Source organism: Rutilus rutilus (assembly GCF_951802725.1).
Source record: "Rutilus rutilus genome assembly, chromosome: 16".
NCBI lineage: Eukaryota > Metazoa > Chordata > Actinopteri > Cypriniformes > Leuciscidae > Rutilus > Rutilus rutilus.
In genome coordinates, this window is record NC_140224.1 from 894009 (window position 1) to 917850 (window position 23842).

At 44.6% G+C, this 23842-nt stretch overlaps 2 protein-coding genes across 2 annotated transcripts in view; one reads left to right on the forward strand and one right to left on the reverse strand.

The window, feature by feature from the left end:
• The window catches only part of gas7b (growth arrest-specific 7b), a 45374-nt gene extending 45127 nt beyond the window's left edge, over positions 1-247 (forward strand). The window contains exon 14 of the mRNA XM_084434846.1: positions 127-247. Coding sequence (XP_084290972.1) covers positions 127-240 — 114 coding nt within the window. The 3' untranslated portion in view covers positions 241-247. The remainder of the gene's footprint in view (positions 1-126) is intronic.
• A 1387-nt stretch (positions 248-1634) lies between these two features.
• Positions 1635-23842, reverse strand: part of LOC311306447 (myosin-4) — a 79133-nt gene continuing 56925 nt past the window's right edge. Inside the window, exons 14-24 of the mRNA XM_084434845.1 lie at positions 23438-23570; positions 15403-15619; positions 14055-14191; positions 12595-12698; positions 11031-11223; positions 8242-8445; positions 7456-7581; positions 7206-7376; positions 5048-5248; positions 3535-3681; positions 1635-3137 (exon numbers count right to left, since the gene is read on the reverse strand). Coding sequence (XP_084290971.1) covers positions 2988-3137; positions 3535-3681; positions 5048-5248; positions 7206-7376; positions 7456-7581; positions 8242-8445; positions 11031-11223; positions 12595-12698; positions 14055-14191; positions 15403-15619; positions 23438-23570 — 1783 coding nt within the window. The 3' untranslated portion in view covers positions 1635-2987. The remainder of the gene's footprint in view (positions 3138-3534; positions 3682-5047; positions 5249-7205; positions 7377-7455; positions 7582-8241; positions 8446-11030; positions 11224-12594; positions 12699-14054; positions 14192-15402; positions 15620-23437; positions 23571-23842) is intronic.

The following is a 23842-nucleotide window of genomic DNA, read 5'->3' on the forward strand; positions in this document are numbered from 1 at the left end:
GCTTTACAGCAGATCTAGAATAAAGTTATTGTCCAGATAAGGTTAGTTTTGATGGATTAACTTCTGTAATAATGATTGTTAACTTGATTGATTCACATGTTATAACACCCTGCGTTTCACATGCAGACTGTAGAGCCGGTGGATCAACTCCTGCGGAGCGTCGACCCCGCCAGAGACCGAGAACTGTGGGTGAAAGAACACAAGACAGGAGAACTGAGACCGGTAGACATGGAGATCTGATGATATCGAGATATATATATATATATAAAACACTGCAGATCGACTCAACGCTGAGTTACAGCCTAAACAAGAGGAGAACGATCACGTCTCAAACCCAGCTGAAGCTCGAGGAAAAGTGTGCGAGGAGAACACGTGTAAATATCTCCAGGATTTGACTCAGGAGAACCGATGTGTGTGTCAGGATCTACTGATGCCGTCAGAACATTAGCAGTGAACACTGACTGGTCTGTGTGGAATAGTGCTAATATATAAATGCTGCTACTGATTTAATTCTGTGACTAATCAAAGCCATCGCTTCCAGTGGACATGAACTGCAGCTCGGTTAACTCGCATGATGCCGTGGTTTATTCAAAACAGTGAAAGTGGATATTTGATGAATTTGAGGGATTGTAAAGTGGGATTTACCAGAACGGACGTGGAAAAGGAAAGCGGATTCAGAAGTGGAGCGACTCGTCACACTTTGATGAATTGATACTTTTGTCCTTTGTAATAATAACTTGTATGAATTATTCACAGTAAGACCAGAAACATGGATTAACAAGTAAAGTGTTGATTTCATGATGCAGTTTATGCAGGATATACGGACGCTCGATTACACCACGGAATTAAACATAAAATAGGATATTGCAAATGTTTTATATCACAATTCTGACTTCTTTTCTTGAGATTACGCCGTTAGAATTGCGAGTTATAAACTCAGAATTACAAGGGAAAAAAATTAGAATTGTGTGACAAAAACTCAAGATATAAAGTCAGAACTGTGAGTTTATATCTTGCAATTCTGCCTTTTTTTTACTCTGATTTGTGAAGTATAAACTCTGACTTGAAAAAAGTCTGAATATTGAGAAATAAAGTCAGAATTACGAGATATAAAGTCAGAATTACTAAAAATAAAGAATTTAAAGAAATTAAATCAGAATGTCGAGAAATGGAGTGAGAATGTCGAGAAATAAAGTCTGAATTGCGAGATATAAAGTCAGAATTTAGAGAAATTAAATCAGAATGTCGACAAATAAAGTCAGAATTTAGATAGTCAGAATTGCATAAAAAAGTCAGAATTGAGATATAGTCTGAACATTGAGAAATAAAGTCAGAATTGTGATATAAAGTCAGAATATCGAGAAATAAAGTCAGAATTGTGAGAAATAAAGTCAGAATTGCATAAAAAAGTCAGAATTGAGATATAAAGTCAGAATTGAGATATAAAGTCTGAACATTGAGAAATAAAGTCAGAATTGTGAGATATAAAGTCAGAATTTAGAGAAATGAAATCAAAATGTGGAGAAATAATTCCTCAGCATATCTATATCTGTAGTTGTGATGAATATCAGCTCCGCACTGCCATAACCGTCTCAGGTTTACACACTCACACACTCAATGAACAAACACACAATCACATGTGAGGACTTTTATTCTCTGTTCGTTCAGATTTACAGAAGTCTCAAACAGTCATTAATATAGTTTCCCCCAAACGATCCGTATATAGTCAGAGAGACATAGATAATATATGGGAATAATTCTGCACAATGCTTATTTTTATACCAAATCAATGAACAACTTTTCTAAATGATCTTCAACAGGTTTAAACTGGATTGTTCCATTAGACGAGCGTGTAAATGATGAAGAACTGCTGAATATCATCCAGTTATTATGTTTTCTGTAATATAAATGACGTTAAATGTAATGTTTTACTAAATATGATTTATAGTTTGCTATATTTATGTAGCTGTCATCAGTTGGTATCAATAAATACAAAACTAATGCAAACGTGACGCTATTAAGCAAGGAAATAATAAAGTATATATACTGTATATCAATACATTTCTCATATTTTGTCAGGATATTCAATTCGATTTTTATGAAAGCTTGTTTCTGCCATGGAATTTAAAATAAAACACTTTCTTATTGCAACTTTTGGTAAGACTTTATTTTACCGTGTCTTTGTTACACATATTACATGTACTTACTGTAGTTATAACAGTATATTATGCAGAATTGCATGCAACTAACTCCAATCCTACAGTAAGTACATGTTGTGATTTTATATTACTGTAAAATTACACTGTAATAAGGAAGTGTAACAACGGTTTCTCGCACAACTCGGACATTTTCTTTAAAATTGTGAGATATAAACTTGACATTCTGAGAGCAGTTGAGTTCCACTAGTCATGATTTTATTCTGTGGCGGAAACAAACTAACACACATCTCAGAGTGAAAGAGAACTTAGATTAAAGCAGAGGCTTAGTGCTCGTTTCAATTGAAGCCTTTAAATGTGTTTTTGAACAAATCAACGGAAACACTCGATCCTTACATGTAATCAAGAGTATTACCGCAACATTACAAACAGTTTCTTGATATCAAATGTAATACTGAACAGATACTTGTGATAAAAAGATTTAGAAGTTTAGAAAAACAGTAACACTTTACAGTAAGGCTCATTAGTTAACATTAGTTAATGTATTAACTAACAATGAGCAATACATTTATTACAGTATTTATTAATCTTTGTTAATGTAAGTTAATAATAATCCAGCTGTTCGTTGTTTGTTCATGTTAGTTCACAGTGCATTAACTAATGTTAACAAGATTTTAATAAAGTATTAGTAAATGTTGAAATTAACATGAACAAAGATTAATAAATGCTGTATAAGTGCAGTTCATTATTAGTTCATGCTCACTAATGTTAACTAATGAACCTTACTGTAAAGTGTTCCCGAAAAACAAGCTGGACTGGAGACTGTCAGATCTAATCGATCATCAGTTTCTTCATCGAGTTCAAGTACGTGGGAATGAGAGAGGTGAGGGACTCCTCGTCATCCGTGACCTTCTGACCTCTGCCCTCTGACCCCACTGACCCAGGTGACCTCACCAGCGCTGGATAGGGTGTGCTGTAACCCTGAGAGACGAGAGCAGAGCGTTACGCTCACACACACACACACACACACACACTGACACACACACACACACACACACTCACACTCTCTGACACACACACACACACACACTCACACTCTCTGACACACACACACACACACACACACTCACGGATGAGTAGCCCTTTCCGAAGCTCCCGCTCCTCTTGCTCCTGGTATTAGTGAACGCAGACACACACACACACACACACTCACACTCTGACACACACACACACACACACTCACGGATGAGTAGCCCTTTCCGAAGCTCCCGCTCCTCTTGCTCCTGGTATTAGTGAACGCAGACACACACACACACACACTCACACTCTGACACACACACACACACACACACACACACACACACACACACACACTCACGGATGAGTAGCCCTTCCCGAAGCTCCCGCTCCTCTTGCTCCTGATCTTAGTGAGTGCGGACTCTGCGATGTCGGCTCGCTCTTCTGCGTCATCGAGCTCGTGAACCGTCTTCCTGTATTTCACCAGGTGAACATTCGCCTGCTCCTCCTATTCCGGGACACACACTTCAGATTAAACTCTGGTTAGTGATGGTTACGTTCTCCTCCCAGTCTAGGGGTCAGGAGGGGAGGTAACAAAGGAAAAGAAATTATGACCAAAAAAAAGTAACATTGCTGGTTTATGCTGGTTAGTGAAGGTTTATGCTAGTTAGTGCTGGTTTATGCTGGTTAGTGCCGGTTTATGCTGGTTAATGCTGGTTAGTGCCGGTTTATGCTGGTTAATGCTGGTTAGTGCCGGTTAATGCTGGTTAGTGAAGGTTTAAGCTAGTTAGTGCCGGTTTATGCTGGTTAGTGAAGGTTTATGCTAGTTAGTGCTGGTTTATGCTAGTTAGTGCACTCAAATTGTTCGTGTTATGCTGGTTAGTGCTTGTTAGTGAAGGTTTATGCTAGTTAGTGCTGGTTAATGCTGGTTAGTGAAGGTTTATGCTAGTTAGTGCTGGTTAATGCTGGTTTATGCTGGTTAGTGCCAGTTTATGCTGGTTTATGTTGGTTAATGCTGGTTAGTCCTAGTTTATGCTGGTTTATGTTGGTTAATGCTGGTTAGTGCCGGTTTATGCTGGTTAGTGCCGGTTTATTCTGGTTTATGTTGGTTAATTGCTGGTTAGTGCTGGTTTATGCTGGTTTATGTTGGTTAATGCTGGTTAGTGCCGGTTTATGCTGGTTAGTGCTGGTTTATTCTGGTTTATGTTGGTTAATGCTGGTTAGTGCCGGTTTATGCGGTTAGTGCCGGTTTATGCTGGTTTATGTTGGTTAATGCTGGTTAGTGCCGGTTTATGCTGGTTAGTGCCGGTTTATTCTGGTTTATGCTGGTTAGTGCTGGTTTAGGCTGGTTAGTGCCGGTTTATGCTGGTTTATGTTGGTTAATGCTGGTTAGTGCCGGTTTATGCGGTTAGTGCCGGTTTATTCTGGTTTATGTTGGTTAATGCTGGTTAGTGCCGGTTTATGTTGGTTAGTGCTGGTTTATGTTGGTTAATGCTGGTTAGTGCCGGTTTATGTTGGTTAATGCTGGTTAGTGCCGGTTTATGTTGGTTAATGCTGGTTAGTGCTGGTTTATGCTGGTTTATGTTGGTTAATGCTGGTTAGTGCTGGTTTATGTTGGTTAATGCTGGTTAGTGCCGGTTTATGTTGGTTAATGCTGGTTTATGCCGGTTTATGCTGGTTAGTGCTGGTAAGTAGTGCTGCTCCTTCTGGCTTTGCAGTAAGTTTATGGGTCCCTCAGCTTGAGTAGAACGATCCGCCAGTGAAGCGTGTGAGTGTACACCAGCACTAACCAGCACAAACCAGCATAAACCAGCACTGACCAGCATAAACCAGCACTGACCAGCATAAAGCACAGGTAACAGGCAGAGTCCTACCGCCTCCTCCACTTGTCTCTTGTAAGCCCTCATCTTCATCTGCAGTCTCTCCACCAGCTCTTGCATCCTCTGCTGGTTCTTCTGGTCCTCCTCGGTCTGGAAGAGCAGCTCTTTCAGGCGTCGCTCGTTCTTGCGCAGGTTCTTCAGTGTCTCGGCGTGTTTCTTCTGCTCTGCGTCCAGCTCCAGCTCCAGCTCCTTCACCTGCATGTGTGATTCAACGCACCGCACACACAGAAAGAATACTGACACATCACTCATAAACATGCTATTGCGCAGAGCTCATTTATGTTTATTCAGAATACATTACTACTCATTTATACAACTTGAAATGCTGAAAGAAATTGAAGCCACTTTTTCGCAACATATGAAAAAAAAATCTTCTAAAGTCGTCTAAATTATGAGTTAAAAGTCATTATTAACTAAATAAAACATATTTATCATAACCTCGCTTTGTTCCAAACTTAGTTCCACCTCGCTGCCCCACTGCGGTACTCGCGTACCGCCTGTAGTCCCTCTGGTCCCGCTGGATCGACCTGGCTAGCGTTTCCCAGTCCCTCTCGCTGGCTCATTCGGACTATCAGGTTCGGTTATGCGATTCAGTTCGGACGCGTACTTTCATGTCTTGACTCTCCCTCGACACAGGCTGTTTCTGTGCTTTGCGTTCGAGGGTCGAGCATATCAGTACAAGGTCCTGCCCTTCAGCCTGTCCCTGTCTCCCCGTGTCTTCACGAAAGTCACTGAGGCGGCCCTTGTTCCCCTGAGAGAACACGGCATTCGCATTTTCAACTATCTCAACGACTGGCTTATTCTAGCACAGTCTCGGGATCAGTTGTGCAAACACAGAGACATGGTGCTCAGTCACCTCAGCCGGTTGGGTCTTCGGGTCAACTGGGAAAAGAGCAAACTTGCCCCCCGTGCAGAGGATATCTTTTCTCGGTATGGAGTTGGACTCGGTCACACAGTCGGCACACCTCACAGAAGAGCGGGTCCAGTCAGTGTTGAACTGCCTGAATTCGTTCAAAGGCAGGACAGCAGCCCCACTGAAGTTATTTCAGTGGCTCCTGGGGCATATGGCAGCCGCAGTAACGCCGCTCGGCTTGCACACATGAGGCCACTTCTGCATTGGCTTCATGGCCGAGTCCCGAGATGGGCGTGGCAATGCGGCACTCACCAGGTGGCTATCACTCAGGTCTGCCGTCAAGCCTTCAGCCCGTGGTCAGACACCTAATTTTTCCGGGTCGGAGTGCCTCCAGAACAGGTGTCCACGTACAACGGGCATGCAGGTTCAGGGATGTGGACGGGTCCGCAACTGCATTGGCACATCAACTGCCTCAAGTTGTTGGCAGTACGTCTTGCTCTGGGCCGCCTAATAAAGCCACTACAGGGCAAAGACGTACTGGTCCGTACTGACAACATTGCGACCGCTGAGTACATACACCGGCAAGGTGGTCTACGCCCCTATCGCATGTCGCAACTCGCTCGCCATCTTCTCCTTTGGAGTCAGAAGCATCTGAGGTTTTGTGCTGTTCATATTACTGGGTTGTTCAATCGTGCAGCCGATGAGCTGTCACGACTGTCTCCACTCCCGGGAGAATGGAGACTCCATCCCCAGTCGGTCCAGCTGATATGGCGTTGTTTCTGAGCTGCACAGGTAGACCTGTTTGCCTCTCCAGAAACTACCCATTGCCAGCTGTTTTACTCTCGATGCGCTGGCTCACAGCTGGCCCCAGGGCCTACATTGTGCAAGGTCAGGGAGGATGAGGAGCAGGTCCGGCTGGTAGCCCATTATTGGCCCACCTGGACCTGGTTCCCAGAACTGACAACCTACTGCTCCTTATATCTCCGCGATGCGAGGCAGAGCAGCTGTTGCAAATGATTGCATGCCAATGTGCATTGGCTTGTTTAGTTTTACTCGAACTAGATTGGCTCTCTAGCGAGATGCCCTCAGTCGTCAGCAACGTACGTCTCCGTTCCCTCCATCAGGGAACGAGGGATACATATGTAACCAAAACGTTTTTCATCATATTAATTACCTTTTATGTCAATTTTGACCTAATCTCATGAATCTGATTTAGTATGTCCTAATCAGGATTTTCATCATATTAATGACTTTTTATGTCAGTTTTGAGCTCATCTCATGATTATGATTTATCTTTACCCGTGCCTCCATCTTCAGCAGGATCTTCTTGCCCCCCTTCATGGCCGATTGCTCCTGCTCCTCCATCCGGCTGCCGGCGTCTCTGATCTGCATCTCCAGGCTCTTCCTGACGCGCTCCAGGTGTGTGACGTGTTCCTGCTCCATCCGCAGCTCCTCCGCCACACGCACCGCCTGCAGGACAGCACAGCGTCAGCTTCAGGATGTGTGTGTGAGTGTGTATGTGTGTGAGTATGAGTGTGTGTTTCTGTACCTCACAGGCTGATTTCTTGGCCTTGTCGTTGGCTGATCTGAGCTCAGTCTGCAGCTCCTCGTGCTCCTGCATCAGCTGCTGAAGATCCACCTCCAGCTTCCTCCTGCCACTCGACACACACTGCAGCTGAGAGCAAACACACACACACACACACACACACACACACAGCTCTGTTACTTACAGAAGCAGCTAAAATAATGACAGTTATGATAAACTGTGAGCACAGCAGTGTTGAGGGTCAAAACTATAGACAGTATAAAAATATGGACGCAGTGTGCGTGACGTCACCCTTAGTGTTTCTGAAGAGCATTTTTGAAGCCCAAAGTGGGCGGAGCCGGCCGTCGCCATCTTGGCAGCGCGTCACTCCCAGATAAACGAAAATGTGCAAAGAGGCGGATTAGCTGAGGTGACGTGACGCTAACAGACAGCAGACAAATGGCTAGTAGTGACATCTGCGACAATCCACCTGTCACTCAAGTGCCCACACCTTTAATTATGCAGAACTTTAAGGCTTAATATAATTTAAATGGATGAGTTATAAAACAAATTCAACCCCCTCACAGTTTTCATGAAGGGCAAAATTAGCTATATAGACCAAAACCACTTTTTGTACCAGGTTGTAAACACATTTTGTTCTGCTGTAAAGTTGGGCATTTTAACATGGGGGTCTATGGGATTGACTCCCGTTTGCAGCCGGTCTCTAGTGGCCAGTCGATGAATAGCAGTTTAAGTCACTTCAGTGATGGATTGAAGAGAGAGACGGGAAGGTTTCCGCTCGGTCAGTACCTGTGTGTCCAGCTGGCTGTGTCTCTCAGCCGTCTCCTGCAGCTCCGTCTCCAGACTCCTGCGGATTCTCTCGGACGCCTCCAGCGCGGCTCGACTCTCCTCTCTCTCAGTGACCAGCAGGAGGCAGCGGCGCTCCATCAGTGTGTGCTCTTCCTTCAGCTGCTCCTGCACACGAGCCTCCTGCTCCAGCTGAGCCTGCTGATCCTGCAGAACACACACACACATCCTCTGGTAACCTGTGAGTGTATATACAATACAGGGTGTGTGTGAAGCGTCTAGTGCAGTAGTGTAGTGTAGTTAGTGCATGCCACGCTGTGCTCTCTGCTTGTTACTCTCTCTGCTAACAGCTGTTGCCGCTGGCTAGCCTCCTTGATAGAGGGTGAAAAGAGGAGCCGAGTGCATAAGCCTCCTCCTGCCAGTACAGAGCCTCTCCACCACCAAGACTCCTGTAGTGCCTCCTCTGGGTCACACACGGAAACTGAGTATCATACGGTCCCAGGCTAAACTACAGGGGATCTCGGAGCAGCAGTGGGCCCCAGAGACACTGTGAGGACACGCCCTGGCGCCCGTCAACCACTGTCCCAGCTATGGGCAAATGGCCACATGCCTTGTGGTTAGTCTGTTGAGACAAGACTAAGGGGCCGTTCACATATCGCGTCTAAAAATTTGTGGAAAGCGCGGCTGCGCTGTTTTCTTCTCCTTTCCAAAAGCGATTGCGCTCTCGTGGCGTCTGTTGTTGTTATGCAACGTTGTAGAAACAATGTTGTTATGTTGGACCGCACTGCTGACCCCAATTGGACTAGAAAAGGTGGCCTAAAAATTGCCCATTCAACCATTTATCTGGATAGTTACCGCACCTATCGGGTTATTCCACTACTGCCATCGAAATAAGGAAAATAAAAAACAATACCATAAAAACACTGGCAACATGGAATGTAAGTACTTTCCTGGACTCGCATGGCATCTCTGACAGACCTCACAGGAGAACAGGCCTGATCTCTGCTGAGCTGAGCCGCTACAACATCGACATCAGCAATGCCCTGAGTGAGACCAGGCTTCTGGATGAAGGCTCTCTGACAGAGGAAGGGACGGGCTATTCCTTCTTCTGGAAAGGTTTCCCCCCAGGTAGAATAGGAATGGCTATCAAGAACACCCTTCTACCAAGTCTCACAGAAACACCAGTTGGCATTAGTGAAAGGCTAATGACCCTCCGTATCCCCCTGGCAAAAAAAGCGTTATGCCACACTTCTCAGTGCCTATGCACCAACTTTGCCATCTGAAAATGAGGCCAAGGAATGCTTTTATCAAGCACTGGATGAAACTCTTTGCCGGATCCCTAAGATGATAGTGATAAGATCCTCTTGTTTGGGGATTTCAACGCTAGGGTGGGACAGAGCTTCAGGATATGGAGTGGAGTACTAGGTAGGCATGGCATTGGCAGGGTGAATGCAAATGGCATGAGGTTACTTACTCTTTGCTCTGAGCATAACCTTACCATAACCAACACCATCTTCCAGCAGAAGGCAAAATATAAGCCCAAAAGCCCCAAAAACAGAGGCTAAATTGGAACCGCTTGGGAAACAGAAGCAAGAAGTGAGTTTCAACGTTGCCTAGCTAAGAAACGTAGGGAATTGGAAACTTTTCTGAGCTCAGAAAACAGCCAAATCCATCGGCTATAAGAGCAAGAACCACCAAGACTGGTTTGACGATTACTCAGACACCATCCACAACCTGCTTAAGGATATGCGAAAAGCACAGCGGGCAGCTTTAGACAACCCTTCATCCATTAAGTTATTATAAAAGGATTATAAAACGGCTAGTTCCAGTCCTGGATTTTGATTGGTCATTAGATGTGTTTTATTCACAATAAAACATGGCTATGACCGCTTCACCCAATGGTTCTATGTATCCCTACACAACACCCCTAGCAACCACTCTTAGCAACGTAAACATATGTTTGTTCTCATTGATATTGTTCTTTGAAGCTTATAGAGTAGTATTGTGAGAGATCGAGTAAGTAAGTGTACCTGCATTTACAGTAGATATAGCATCGTCCTTCAGGTCAGTCCTAAATTCGTAATAAAAAATCAGTTTGAATCTCCGCTGCCATAGCTTGTCCTTTTAATAGTTAAGGTGTTTTCCGTGACACGCTAATCATTCGTCAGTTGCGTCTTGCTTGACAAGTTTTTCCTTTCAATATAAAAGTCTTCTCTACTGACTGACTCACTCATAAAGATAGTCTTTGCCGCCATCTAATGGCGAAATAATGTATGTAACTTCTGTTCACGGTCAGGGACTATTTTTTCCAGCGGAAGGAAGGCTTTTAGTGATTTTACTTCATGAAAGTTGCACTGATACATATTTTTTGGCTTTAATATTTATATTGTGTGGTAACCGTTTAACAAAAGCAATGAGGCACTCGAGGCTAGTGCTGTATCGTGAATAATCGTGACTCCGCTTCACGTCGTGCCTAACAACGCCCTTCAGCCGCGACTTATTCACGATACAGCACAGCCTCGAGTACCTTATTGCTTACGTATTGTATTTTTATTTTATTACCTACTTGTATTACTATTACTATTATTTTCTATAACTTGTATTTTTCTATTTTCTATTATCATCTCTTTTTTTCCTTTTAATTGATGTGTATTATCTTTGGTTTTGGCCTTAACAAAGTAAATAAACTTTGTAATACTCTATTTTGTTGTAATAACATTTGGTTTAATATAAAAAGTTTGACCATGGATGATGATGATATTGGGGTCACAGCATTAGAGTGAGGAAGAGACCTTGATCTGCTGCTGCATCTTCTTCACGCTCTTCATCATCTCAGCGCTGCTCTTCTTCATCTGCTCCACCTGCAGCTCCAGCTCGCTCTGATCCACCTCCATCTTCTTCTTGAGCCGCGCCGACTCCACCCGCAGCTTCAGCTCCACCTCCAGACTGGCCTGAACCGACTCCAGCGCCCTCTGGTGGCTCTTCCTGCACACACACACACACACACACACACACGATTATCATCACAATCAGGCTTTCCCTGCAAGGATAATCATTACAAGCAAAGCCAAGTCAAGTCACCTTTATTTCTATAGTGCTTTTTACAACACAGAGTGTTTCAAAGCAGCTTTACAGAGATAACAGGAAAATAATGCAACAAAGTTTGTGTCTAGAAGAAAATAGCGTCACAGTCCAGCTTAAGTCAGTTCAGTGATGGTTCAATTTTGTTGTAAAAAAAAAGTTAATAAACAGGTTATAAAAAAAATATTTAGTTCACACATATAGTATATAAACATAAACATTTTATCTAGTATATATATATATATATATATATATATATATATATATATAAACAATGCTTCAAAACTCTTTAGACCAGATTAAGCTGGATTGGTTGGTCTTTCAGTCTGTCTTCTTTAGCGATTTAAGGTCTTTGAACATTGAAATGTTGATTTCCAGTGAAGCTGCTCTGAAACACGCTCTTATTATGAAAAAGCACTATAGAAATAAACTTGAATTGAACTGAGAACTAACCAGCTTAGACCAGCAAACCATCTCACAATCCTGGAGAATTATAAGTGAAATTAAAAATAGACACTACGACTGTTATTTTAGTTTTATTATAGAACATTTTGAATTAGCTTTTATTTTTATATTGTTTTTTATGTTAATTTTAGTTTAAAGTTTAGTAGTTTCATCATGAGCCTATGAGCTTTTTTTATATTGCTATTTAGGTTTAATTTATATTTATTTCAGTTTCATTTTTTTTTTTTGTCAGATAATAATTTTAGTCATTTAAGTTTATTGCCAAATCAACATTTCTAATTTTCATTTTGTTAAGGTTTTTCACCTAATATTATATTTTATCTTTATTTCAATGAAAATAATTTATTTCAAGTAGTTTTAGTTAATGATAATAACCCAATATCAGATTTTCACTACTCAATTATTGTGGGCAACAGAATTCACAATAATGATATTAAATCGCAATATCTATAGAAAAAAACCCCATAAATAAATAATGCAATCAGTCATAATTAAGCCTGTTTATTTTGTATTTTTTTCTTCAGTATCCTGATATGAAAAAATAAAAAATAAAAACATAAAATTAATATTTAGCTGTTTATTTAGTATTTTCTCCTTTCTGCCAGTGAATGACACTCAGGATGTGGAAACGGACAGATTGAAGCTGTATCAGCAGAGAACAAGATGAAGTTCCTCACCGTAATGAGTATTCCACGTCAGTGAAAGGCAGGAAATAAAGGATGAGGTGGAGAAAACAGAAGGATTAAAGGACTGACTGATTATAGGCAGAAGAGGTCATTTCAGTGATGAAGATGATGAAGATGATGGTACCTGTTGGCCTCGGCCTCCTCCTCCTTCTCCTGAAGTCTTCGCTCCATGTCTGCTTTAATCTGAGACACTTCCAGCTGCAAACGCAGAACCTTCGTCTCCTCGGCCTGCAGACACACACACACACACACACACACACACACGCTTGTTTCTGACATAGAATTTTGTCTTGCAATTGAAATCTGACTTTATTTTTTGCAATTCTTGCAAGATATAAACTCGCAAAAAGTTGCAGTTACTTTTATTTTTTTATTCTGAGGCGGAAACAAGCTTCCGTAGGATTCTGTGATTTAATATTCATATATATATATATATATCAATTAGAATCATTAAAACTACCAAATATATAATCATCCTAATCATCCCCATATACTGATTGGCTTCATCACTGTCTCCTCTCCACCAGTAAGCTGGTGTGTGGTGAGCGTTCTGGCGCAATATGGCTGCCGTCGCATCATCCAGGTGGATGCTGCACATTGGTGGTGGTTGAGGAGATCCCCCATTCTATGTGAAGCGCTTTGAGTGCCGAGAAAAGCGCTATATAAATGTAATGAATTATTATTATTATTATTATATTTTGAGATTGTATATGATTTTCAGTTTTGTTTAAGGGAACTAAATCAAGTTTTTCAATAACTGAAAAATATATAAAAGTAATAATTTAACCTTATTTTAGGTATTTTACGTGTAGTTTTTGGTTCTGTTTACCTCCTAGTTTTCCATATATTATACATTTCTCAGACATTTTAGGGCAACATTAGTTAACTACATAACTGAAGTCAATAATTGTATCCCTTAAAACTCATCTTTGATCACCAAAAATACATATTTAAATGTATTTTTTCACAAAAAAAAAAAAAGTCTTCATGCCTTAAAATATCTTGAATGTAACTCGACACCCTTGCCTCATTTAGTATGCGTGGTTCTATGAATATGCAAATGAGCCCCGCCTCCACTCACTCACTCAGCTCAGAGATCCACTGGTTGACGATCACACGTTGATCTGATTGGTTACAAGGTAGTTTGTGACGTCAGAAACACCAGCGATTTCAAAGCGTGTGTTTGAGACTGTCTTTGGTTCACTGCAGTTTTAAGGAGGAAATACTTTTATTGCTAAAAAAGGAGATGTCATGAATAAATCCCTCCACACGATCACATCTACAGCTTTAAATGGATCAAGAGTTTCTGGATGAAGCCTATAAGTGTGCAGTGAGATGGAGGCTGGAGGTCACAGGGTCATCTGGAGGTCACGGGGTTTATCTTTCCTAAAGCAGAGCTCCATTAATCATCATGATCTCACACATGAGCCGGACGGAGAACGCTTCTTCACTGAAGACATGACTCATTCTCTTAAATCTGTCTCTGTGTGATGATGAGTAGATCTCTGCTAATAACTCAGATCAGATTCATGTTTCTGAACACCTGTTCTGTGAGAGTAAAGTGTGTGATGTGTGTGTCCAGACCTCCAGCGCTGCCTCCGACTCCTCGAGCGACGCCTGCAGTTCTTCCTTCTCCATCTCGATCTTCTTCTTCATCTTCTGCAGCTCGTGAACGCTCTTCCCTCCATCTGAGAGCTGGTCGGTGAGATCCACCATCTCCTCTGAAACACACGTCATCAAACATCACATGACCAGCCGCAGATACGGAGACTTAAAGCAGATGAAGACGTGCTATTACACCGCAAAAAATGCTTTTTTTAGTATATTATTATTGATTTAATCATTAATTGAATTCATTGAATAATCAAAATGTAAAAATAAAACACTGTATAGTCTTCACTGTATGAATTGAATATAAAATGATTCATATTAAAGATAAAAAAGAGATTCAGTCAAAATCAGTGTGTTTTTTATTAGCATTAATGAAACGGATAGCAGCAGTTTATGAGGCGGCTGTCCCTTTAAGAATGAATGACGGATCTGTTACACATCCCATTTTCTCCCATTTGTTTTCGTTTGTGTAGGACATAACAGACTCTGTTTACATTGAATAGTCCACACGATGTGTGTGTGTGTGTGTGTGTGTGTGTGTGTGTGTGTGTAGCTGTGAAAGAACTGAATACGAGATCGCATGCATGTGAGATTCGGCGTCTGTGTGTGTACTTCATCACTGAGTCTTTGTTCGCTGATTATTGTGATTAATGTCAATAATTAGAGGTGTAACAATAAAAAAATGCATCAATATGTATCGTGGACAGGGACTATATATTGGGTTTAGTTCACCCAAAATAAAAATTACTATGTGAAAAAAAGAAAATCAAGTTTACAGAGTTTTAGTGTCAGTACTACATTAAACTACTGTATATAATGTTGAATATAATGTATAATAATGCAATGGGGGAATATTTGTGTGTCCTGATGTCTGATGTTACCAGTAAAAAGTGTCCTACATTATTTTAAATATATCTAGTCAGTGACAGAGATCAAGCATATTCGTCTGAAATAATTCTGTATTTTCCGCTTCAGAATCATGAATATGTTTATTCTGGTGTCTCTGTTGTCCTGTGCTTTGGGTTACCAGTCTTGGAGTATCGCAATAATATGGTATCGTGAGATCAGTATTGTGATGTATATCGAATCGTGACATGAGGGGATCGTTACACAACTATCAATACCTTTAAGTAGTTCTGCGAAGTTAAAGAAGTGTAACACTTTAAAATCGATTTTTGAAAGTTGTGAATCGCTTCAAATTGGTAGAAGATAGAATCACGATTCATATACGAATCTTTCCCCGCACCCCCACTGTGTGTCTGTGGGTCGTGCAGGTCTGAGTGTGTGTGTGTGTGTGTGTGTGTGTGTGTGTGTGTGTTACCCTGCAAGGCCTTGTTCTCACGGCGTAAAGCCTCGCTCTGCTCCAGCGCCTCCTCGTGGGCCGTCTTGATCTTGAAGAGTTCAGCGCTGTGCTGTCGGCTCTCCTTCTGACAGTTCTCCACCTCCACCAGCAGATCCTCACACTTCTGCCTCCACTCGCTCAGATGCTTGTCCATCATCCTCTGCTTCTTATCCAGCACTGAGGACACGCTGCTCGCCTGCAGGAGAACAGGCGTTAGTGGATCACTGAAGGCCCGTGAGGAAGAGGAGAGGAGAACAGGCGTTAGTGGATCACTGAAGGCCCGTGAGGAAGAGGAGAGGAGAACAGGCGTTAGTGGATCACTGAAGGCCCGTGAGGAAGAGGAGAGGAGAACAGGCGTTAGTGGATCACTGAAGGCCCGTGAGGAAGAGGAGAGGAGAACAGGCGTTAGTGGATCACTGAAGGCCCGTGAGGAAGAGGAGAGGAGAACAGGCGTTAGTGGATCACTGAAGGCCCGTGAGGAAGAGGAGAGGAGAACAGGCGTTAGAGGATCACTGAAGGCCCGTGAGGAAGAGGAGAGGAGAACAGGCGTTAGAGGATCACTGAAGGCCCGTGAGGAAGAGGAGAGGAGAACAGGCGTTAGAGGATCACTGAAGGCCCGTGAGGAAGAGGAGAGGAGAACAGGCGTTAGAGGATAACTGAAGGCCCGTGAGGAAGAGGAGAGGAGGACAGGCGTTAGAGGATCACTGAAGGCCCGTGAGGAAGAGGAGAACAGGCGTTAGAGGATCACTGAAGGCCCGTGAGGAAGAGGAGAGGAGAACAGGCGTTAGAGGATCACTGAAGGCCCGTGAGGAAGAGGAGAGGAGAACAGGCGTTAGTGGATCACTGAAGGCCCGTGAGGAAGAGGAGAGGAGAACAGGCGTTAGAGGATCACTGAAGGCCCGTGAGGAAGAGGAGAGGAGAACAGGCGTTAGAGGATCACTGAAGGCCCGTGAGGAAGAGGAGAGGAGAACAGGCGTTAGAGGATCACTGAAGGCCCGTGAGGAAGAGGAGAGGAGAACAGGCGTTAGTGGATCACTGAAGGCCCGTGAGGAAGAGGAGAGGAGAACAGGCGTTAGAGGATCACTGAAGGCCCGTGAGGAAGAGGAGAGGAGAACAGGCGTTAGTGGATCACTGAAGGCCCGTGAGGAAGAGGAGAGGAGAGCAGGCGTTAGAGGATCACTGAAGGCCCGTGAGGAAGAGGAGAGGAGAGCAGGCGTTAGTGGATCACTGAAGGCCCGTGAGGAAGAGGAGAGGAGAACAGGCGTTATTGGATCACTGAAGGCCCGTGAGGAAGAGGAGAGGAGAACAGGCGTTAGTGGATCACTGAAGGCCCGTGAGGAAGAGGAGAGGAGAGCAGGCGTTAGAGGATCACTGAAGGCCCGTGAGGAAGAGGAGAGGAGAACAGGCGTTAGTGGATCACTGAAGGCCCGTGAGGAAGAGGAGAGGAGAACAGGCGTTAGAGGATCACTGAAGGCCCGTGAGGAAGAGGAGAACAGGCGTTAGAGGATCACTGAAGGCCCGTGAGGAAGAGGAGAGGAGAGCAGGCGTTAGAGGATCACTGAAGGCCCGTGAGGAAGAGGAGAGGAGAGCAGGCGTTAGAGGATCACTGAAGGCCCGTGAGGAAGAGGAGAGGAGAACAGGCGTTAGTGGATCACTGAAGGCCCGTGAGGAAGAGGAGAGGAGAACAGGCGTTAGAGGATCACTGAAGGCCCGTGAGGAAGAGGAGAGGAGAACAGGCGTTAGTGGATCACTGAAGGCCCGTGAGGAAGAGGAGAGGAGAGCAGGCGTTAGAGGATCACTGAAGGCCCGTGAGGAAGAGGAGAGGAGAACAGGCGTTAGAGGATCACTGAAGGCCCGTGAGGAAGAGGAGAGGAGAACAGGCGTTAGAGGATCACTGAAGGCCCGTGAGGAAGAGGAGAGGAGAGCAGGCGTTAGAGGATCACTGAAGGCCCGTGAGGAAGAGGAGAGGAGAACAGGCGTTAGAGGATCACTGAAGGCCCGTGAGGAAGAGGAGAGGAGAACAGGCGTTAGAGGATCACTGAAGGCCCGTGAGGAAGAGGAGAGGAGAACAGGCGTTAGTGGATCACTGAAGGCCCGTGAGGAAGAGGAGAGGAGAACAGGCGTTAGAGGATCACTGAAGGCCCGTGAGGAAGAGGAGAGGAGAACAGGCGTTAGAGGATCACTGAAGGCCCGTGAGGAAGAGGAGAGGAGAACAGGCGTTAGAGGATCACTGAAGGCCCGTGAGGAAGAGGAGAGGAGAGCAGGCGTTAGAGGATCACTGAAGGCCCGTGAGGAAGAGGAGAGGAGAACAGGCGTTAGAGGATCACTGAAGGCCCGTGAGGAAGAGGAGAGGAGAACAGGCGTTAGTGGATCACTGAAGGCCCGTGAGGAAGAGGAGAACAGGCGTTAGAGGATCACTGAAGGCCCGTGAGGAAGAGGAGAGGAGAACAGGCGTTAGAGGATCACTGAAGGCCCGTGAGGAAGAGGAGAGGAGAGCAGGCGTTAGAGGATCACTGAAGGCCCGTGAGGAAGAGGAGAGGAGAACAGGCGTTAGAGGATCACTGAAGGCCCGTGAGGAAGAGGAGAGGAGAACAGGCGTTAGTGGATCACTGAAGGCCCGTGAGGAAGAGGAGAGGAGAACAGGCGTTAGAGGATCACTGAAGGCCCGTGAGGAAGAGGAGAGGAGAACAGGCGTTAGAGGATCACTGAAGGCCCGTGAGGAAGAGGAGAGGAGAGCAGGCGTTAGAGGATCACTGAAGGCCCGTGAGGAAGAGGAGAGGAGAACAGGCGTTAGAGGATCACTGAAGGCCCGTGAGGAAGAGGAGAGGAGAACAGGCGTTAGTGGATCACTGAAGGCCCGTGAGGAAGAGGAGAACAGGCGTTAGAGGATCACTGAAGGCCCGTGAGGAAGAGGAGAGGAGAACAGGCGTTAGAGGATCACTGAAGGCCCGTGAGGAAGAGGAGAGGAGAGCAGGCGTTAGAGGATCACTGAAGGCCCGTGAGGAAGAGGAGAGGAGAACAGGCGTTAGAGGATCACTGAAGGCCCGTGAGGAAGAGGAGAGGAGAACAGGCGTTAGTGGATCACTGAAGGCCCGTGAGGAAGAGGAGAGGAGAACAGGCGTTAGAGGATCACTGAAGGCCCGTGAGGAAGAGGAGAGGAGAACAGGCGTTAGAGGATCACTGAAGGCCCGTGAGGAAGAGGAGAGGAGAGCAGGCGTTAGAGGATCACTGAAGGCCCGTTAGAGGATCACTGAAGGCCCGTGAGGAAGAGGAGAGGAGAGCAGGCGTTAGAGGATCACTGAAGGCCCGTGAGGAAGAGGAGAGGAGAGCAGGCGTTAGAGGATCACTGAAGGCCCGTGAGGAAGAGGAGAGGAGAACAGGCGTTAGTGGATCACTGAAGGCCCGTGAGGAAGAGGAGAGGAGAGCAGGCGTTAGAGGATAACTGAAGGCCCGTGAGGAAGAGGAGAGGAGAACAGGCGTTAGAGGATCACTGAAGGCCCGTGAGGAAGAGGAGAGGAGAGCAGGCGTTAGAGGATCACTGAAGGCCCGTGAGGAAGAGGAGAGGAGAGCAGGCGTTAGAGGATAACTGAAGGCCCGTGAGGAAGAGGAGAGGAGAACAGGCGTTAGTGGATCACTGAAGGCCCGTGAGGAAGAGGAGAGGAGAACAGGCGTTAGTGGATCACTGAAGGCCCGTGAGGAAGAGGAGAGGAGAACAGGCGTTAGTGGATCACTGAAGGCCCGTGAGGAAGAGGAGAGGAGAACAGGCGTTAGTGGATCACTGAAGGCCCGTGAGGAAGAGGAGAGGAGAACAGGCGTTAGAGGATCACTGAAGGCCCGTGAGGAAGAGGAGAGGAGAGCAGGCGTTAGAGGATCACTGAAGGCCCGTGAGGAAGAGGAGAGGAGAACAGGCGTTAGAGGATCACTGAAGGCCCGTGAGGAAGAGGAGAGGAGAGCAGGCGTTAGAGGATCACTGAAGGCCCGTGAGGAAGAGGAGAGGAGAGCAGGCGTTAGAGGATAACTGAAGGCCCGTGAGGAAGAGGAGAGGGGAACAGGCGTTAGAGGATCACTGAAGGCCCGTGAGGAAGAGGAGAGGAGAGCAGGCGTTAGAGGATCACTGAAGGCCCGTGAGGAAGAGGAGAGGAGAGCAGGCGTTAGAGGATCACTGAAGGCCCGTGAGGAAGAGGAGAGGAGAACAGGCGTTAGAGGATAACTGAAGGCCCGTGAGGAAGAGGAGAGGAGAACAGGCGTTAGTGGATCACTGAAGGCCCGTGAGGAAGAGGAGAGGAGAGCAGGCGTTAGAGGATCACTGAAGGCCCGTGAGGAAGAGGAGAGGAGAGCAGGCGTTAGAGGATCACTGAAGGCCCGTGAGGAAGAGGAGAGGAGAACAGGCGTTAGAGGATCACTGAAGGCCCGTGAGGAAGAGGAGAGGAGAACAGGCGTTAGAGGATCACTGAAGGCCCGTGAGGAAGAGGAGAGGAGAACAGGCGTTAGAGGATCACTGAAGGCCCGTGAGGAAGAGGAGAGGAGAACAGGCGTTAGAGGATCACTGAAGGCCCGTGAGGAAGAGGAGAGGAGAACAGGCGTTAGAGGATCACTGAAGGCCCGTGAGGAAGAGGAGAGGAGAACAGGCGTTAGAGGATCACTGAAGGCCCGTGAGGAAGAGGAGAGGAGAACAGGCGTTAGAGGATCACTGAAGGCCCGTGAGGAAGAGGAGAGGAGAACAGGCGTTAGAGGATCACTGAAGGCCCGTGAGGAAGAGGAGAGGAGAACAGGCGTTAGAGGATCACTGAAGGCCCGTGAGGAAGAGGAGAGGAGAACAGGCGTTAGAGGATCACTGAAGGCCCGTGAGGAAGAGGAGAGGAGAACAGGCGTTAGAGGATCACTGAAGGCCCGTGAGGAAGAGGAGAGGAGAGCAGGCGTTAGAGGATCACTGAAGGCCCGTGAGGAAGAGGAGAGGAGAGCAGGCGTTAGAGGATCACTGAAGGCCCGTGAGGAAGAGGAGAGGAGAGCAGGCGTTAGAGGATCACTGAAGGCCCGTGAGGAAGAGGAGAGGAGAACAGGCGTTAGAGGATCACTGAAGGCCCGTGAGGAAGAGGAGAGGAGAGCAGGCGTTAGAGGATCACTGAAGGCCCGTGAGGAAGAGGAGAGGAGAACAGGCGTTAGAGGATCACTGAAGGCCCGTGAGGAAGAGGAGAGGAGAACAGGCGTTAGAGGATCACTGAAGGCCCGTGAGGAAGAGGAGAGGAGAACAGGCGTTAGAGGATCACTGAAGGCCCGTGAGGAAGAGGAGAGGAGAACAGGCGTTAGAGGATCACTGAAGGCCCGTGAGGAAGAGGAGAGGAGAACAGGCGTTAGAGGATCACTGAAGGCCCGTGAGGAAGAGGAGAGGAGAGCAGGCGTTAGAGGATCACTGAAGGCCCGTGAGGAAGAGGAGAGGAGAACAGGCGTTAGAGGATCACTGAAGGCCCGTGAGGAAGAGGAGAGGAGAACAGGCGTTAGAGGATCACTGAAGGCCCGTGAGGAAGAGGAGAGGAGAGCAGGCGTTAGAGGATCACTGAAGGCCCGTGAGGAAGAGGAGAGGAGAACAGGCGTTAGAGGATCACTGAAGGCCCGTGAGGAAGAGGAGAGGAGAGCAGGCCGGCACCTTTACAGTTTTTCTCAGTTGCTAAAACACTAAAAGCCATCGGCTGAATAAAGTTCTCAGTTGCCTGAACTCATTGAGCTAACTGTGCAGTCTGTTGTCAAAACCTTAAACCATTTCACATGGTAAAACACAATTTGCAGATCTCACTTAGACTTTTCAGCAAAACTCTAAACACATTCTCATTCTCAAAACACATTCTGCACTCTAAGAGCAAAGCAGAGTAGTAATTTCTGATCAATGTTGAGCTTCTATGATAGAACATGTTTTCGTTCATCAAAAGACAATGACGGAAAAATATGAAATTTGTTTTGAGATTAAAAATGTTCTTCTCCCTGAACTTTCTGATGGTACAGTAAGGTGTCACGGGTAAGCCTACAAACAGAAGAGCAGTCCATAGATATCTTTCGAGAACTATATGTGTTTTCTATTTTTTGGTGTATTGTTCACTGACTGCTTGATAGTGAGGCAAAAGTTTCATTTTGCGAGAGGAGTCAGAGGTTTTGTGTTTAATGTTTTCAGAAAAAGGAGCAAGGTTTCAGAAATTGTGTTTTAGCAATTGAGAAAAACTGTAACAGGAATACAATCCGTTAGTGTGATTATCAATCCGCAATTTGATCAAATAAATATATGAGCTGTGTGTCTGAGAGTGAAGCGCAGCACTGTGTTCATAGATAGAGACAGTAGATAGATAGATAGATAGAGACAGTAGATAGATAGATAGATAGATAGATAGATAGATAGATAGATAGATAGATAGATAGATAGATAGATAGATATCAAATGACCCAAAGCTCTATAATTATACGTATAAATTTGTTTTGTCCAGAAAGCTTATATCATTTCAATTTTATGTTTTTTTTCTATTGTTTTTTTATGAATTTTGTATTTTATTTACCTCAAAATTTCTAGATTTTATCAATGATTTAATTTAATAACATAATGTAAGCACATTCTTCACATTCTTTCAACTTAAATACAAAATATCTCTATTACATGCAAAACCCGGGTCAGAGAAGCTAAAAGTCTTTGTGAGCTCTCATGAAAACATATAATATCAGATGATACTTCATGACTCTGGCCACTAGAGGGCCTTACAGCTCTGCATGAGCAAATGAACGCTTCTCTCCTAAAGTCACTTTCTGCAGGTTTTGTCATCAGTATATATATTCAGGTATATATTTAGACATTATAAAACTATTTGTTTGGTGAAGGTTTAGGTTCTGCATTGTAAATGTTTTCAAATCTAATCACTTCATATCTGTGTGCAGTCTGCACTGTGACTGATTTTTATTTGAAAAAAAAAAAAATTGGAGAAAAAAAAAAATTTGTGTGTATGTGTATGCATGTGAGTGTTTGTATGAGAGTGTTTTATCATGGATAGATGCACTTTTATGATGGACAGATGCACTTTTATGATGGAGAGATGCACTTTTATGATGGATAGATGCACTTTTATGATGGATAGATGCACTTTTATGATGGACAGATGCACTTTTATGATGGAGAGATGCACTTTTATGATGGACAGATGCACTTTTATGATGGACAGATGCACTTTTATGATGGAGAGATGCACTTTTATGATGGACAGATGCACTTTTATGATGGATAGATGCACTTTTATGATGGACAGATGCACTTTTATGATGGAGAGATGCACTTTTATGATGGATAGATGCACTTTTATGATGGATAGATGCACTTTTATGATGGACAGATGCACTTTTATGATGGAGAGATGCACTTTTATGATGGACAGATGCACTTTTATGACGGACAGATGCACTTTTATGATGGACAGATGCACTTTTATGATGGACAGATGCACTTTTATGATGGACAGATGCACTTTTATGACGGACAGATGCACTTTTATGATGGACAGATGCACTTTTATGATGGACAGATGCACTTTATGATGGACAGATGCACTTTTATGACGGACAGATGCACTTTTATGATGGACAGATGCACTTTTATGACGGACAGATGCACTTTTATGATGGACAGATGCACTTTTATGATGGAGAGATGCACTTTTATGATGGACAGATGCACTTTTATGATGGATAGATGCACTTTTATGGACTTCAAAACAGAAACAGCCATTCACTGCCATTATAAAGCTTGGAAGAGTCAGGACATTTTTTAATATAACTCTGATTGTATTCGTCTGAAGAAGAATGTCATATACACCTAGGATGACTTGAGGGAGAGTAAATCATAAGGTCATTTGATGAACTATCCCTTTAAGAAAGAAATTTGTATTTAGCTTTTCAGCCATTTTGACAGCCCTATTCGGCACTGCTCTACTTGCACTGACTCTGAGAGATGCATGCGTGACAGTATTGATCAGAGACGGGTTCTGACCTTCTCCAGATCCACACTCAGCTCCTCCAGCTCCTCCTGCAGACGCTGCTTGCTCTTCTCCAGGCTGGAGCTCTTGGTTTGCGTGGCCTCCAGCGCCTCCTCTGCCTCCTGCAGTCGCACACACAGCTTCTTCCTGAAACACACCGTTACTGAGGAGAACGAGAGTCGTGGACAGAACGACGGCATGCTGATGTTGCTCCAAAGAAGTGGATCAGATCAAATCTTAAAAATGGGGTTTTTAAAAAGTAAAAATGGGTTCTGAAATGGGATTCGATCACGTAATCCAGACGTGGTTTAGATCTGGATCAGAGCGTGTTCAGAGTCGATTCTTTCTTTTAGGAGACAATAACTTTATTAATCGAGCAATTTAGACTTTACAATTTTACAGAACGTTTACATTCACAA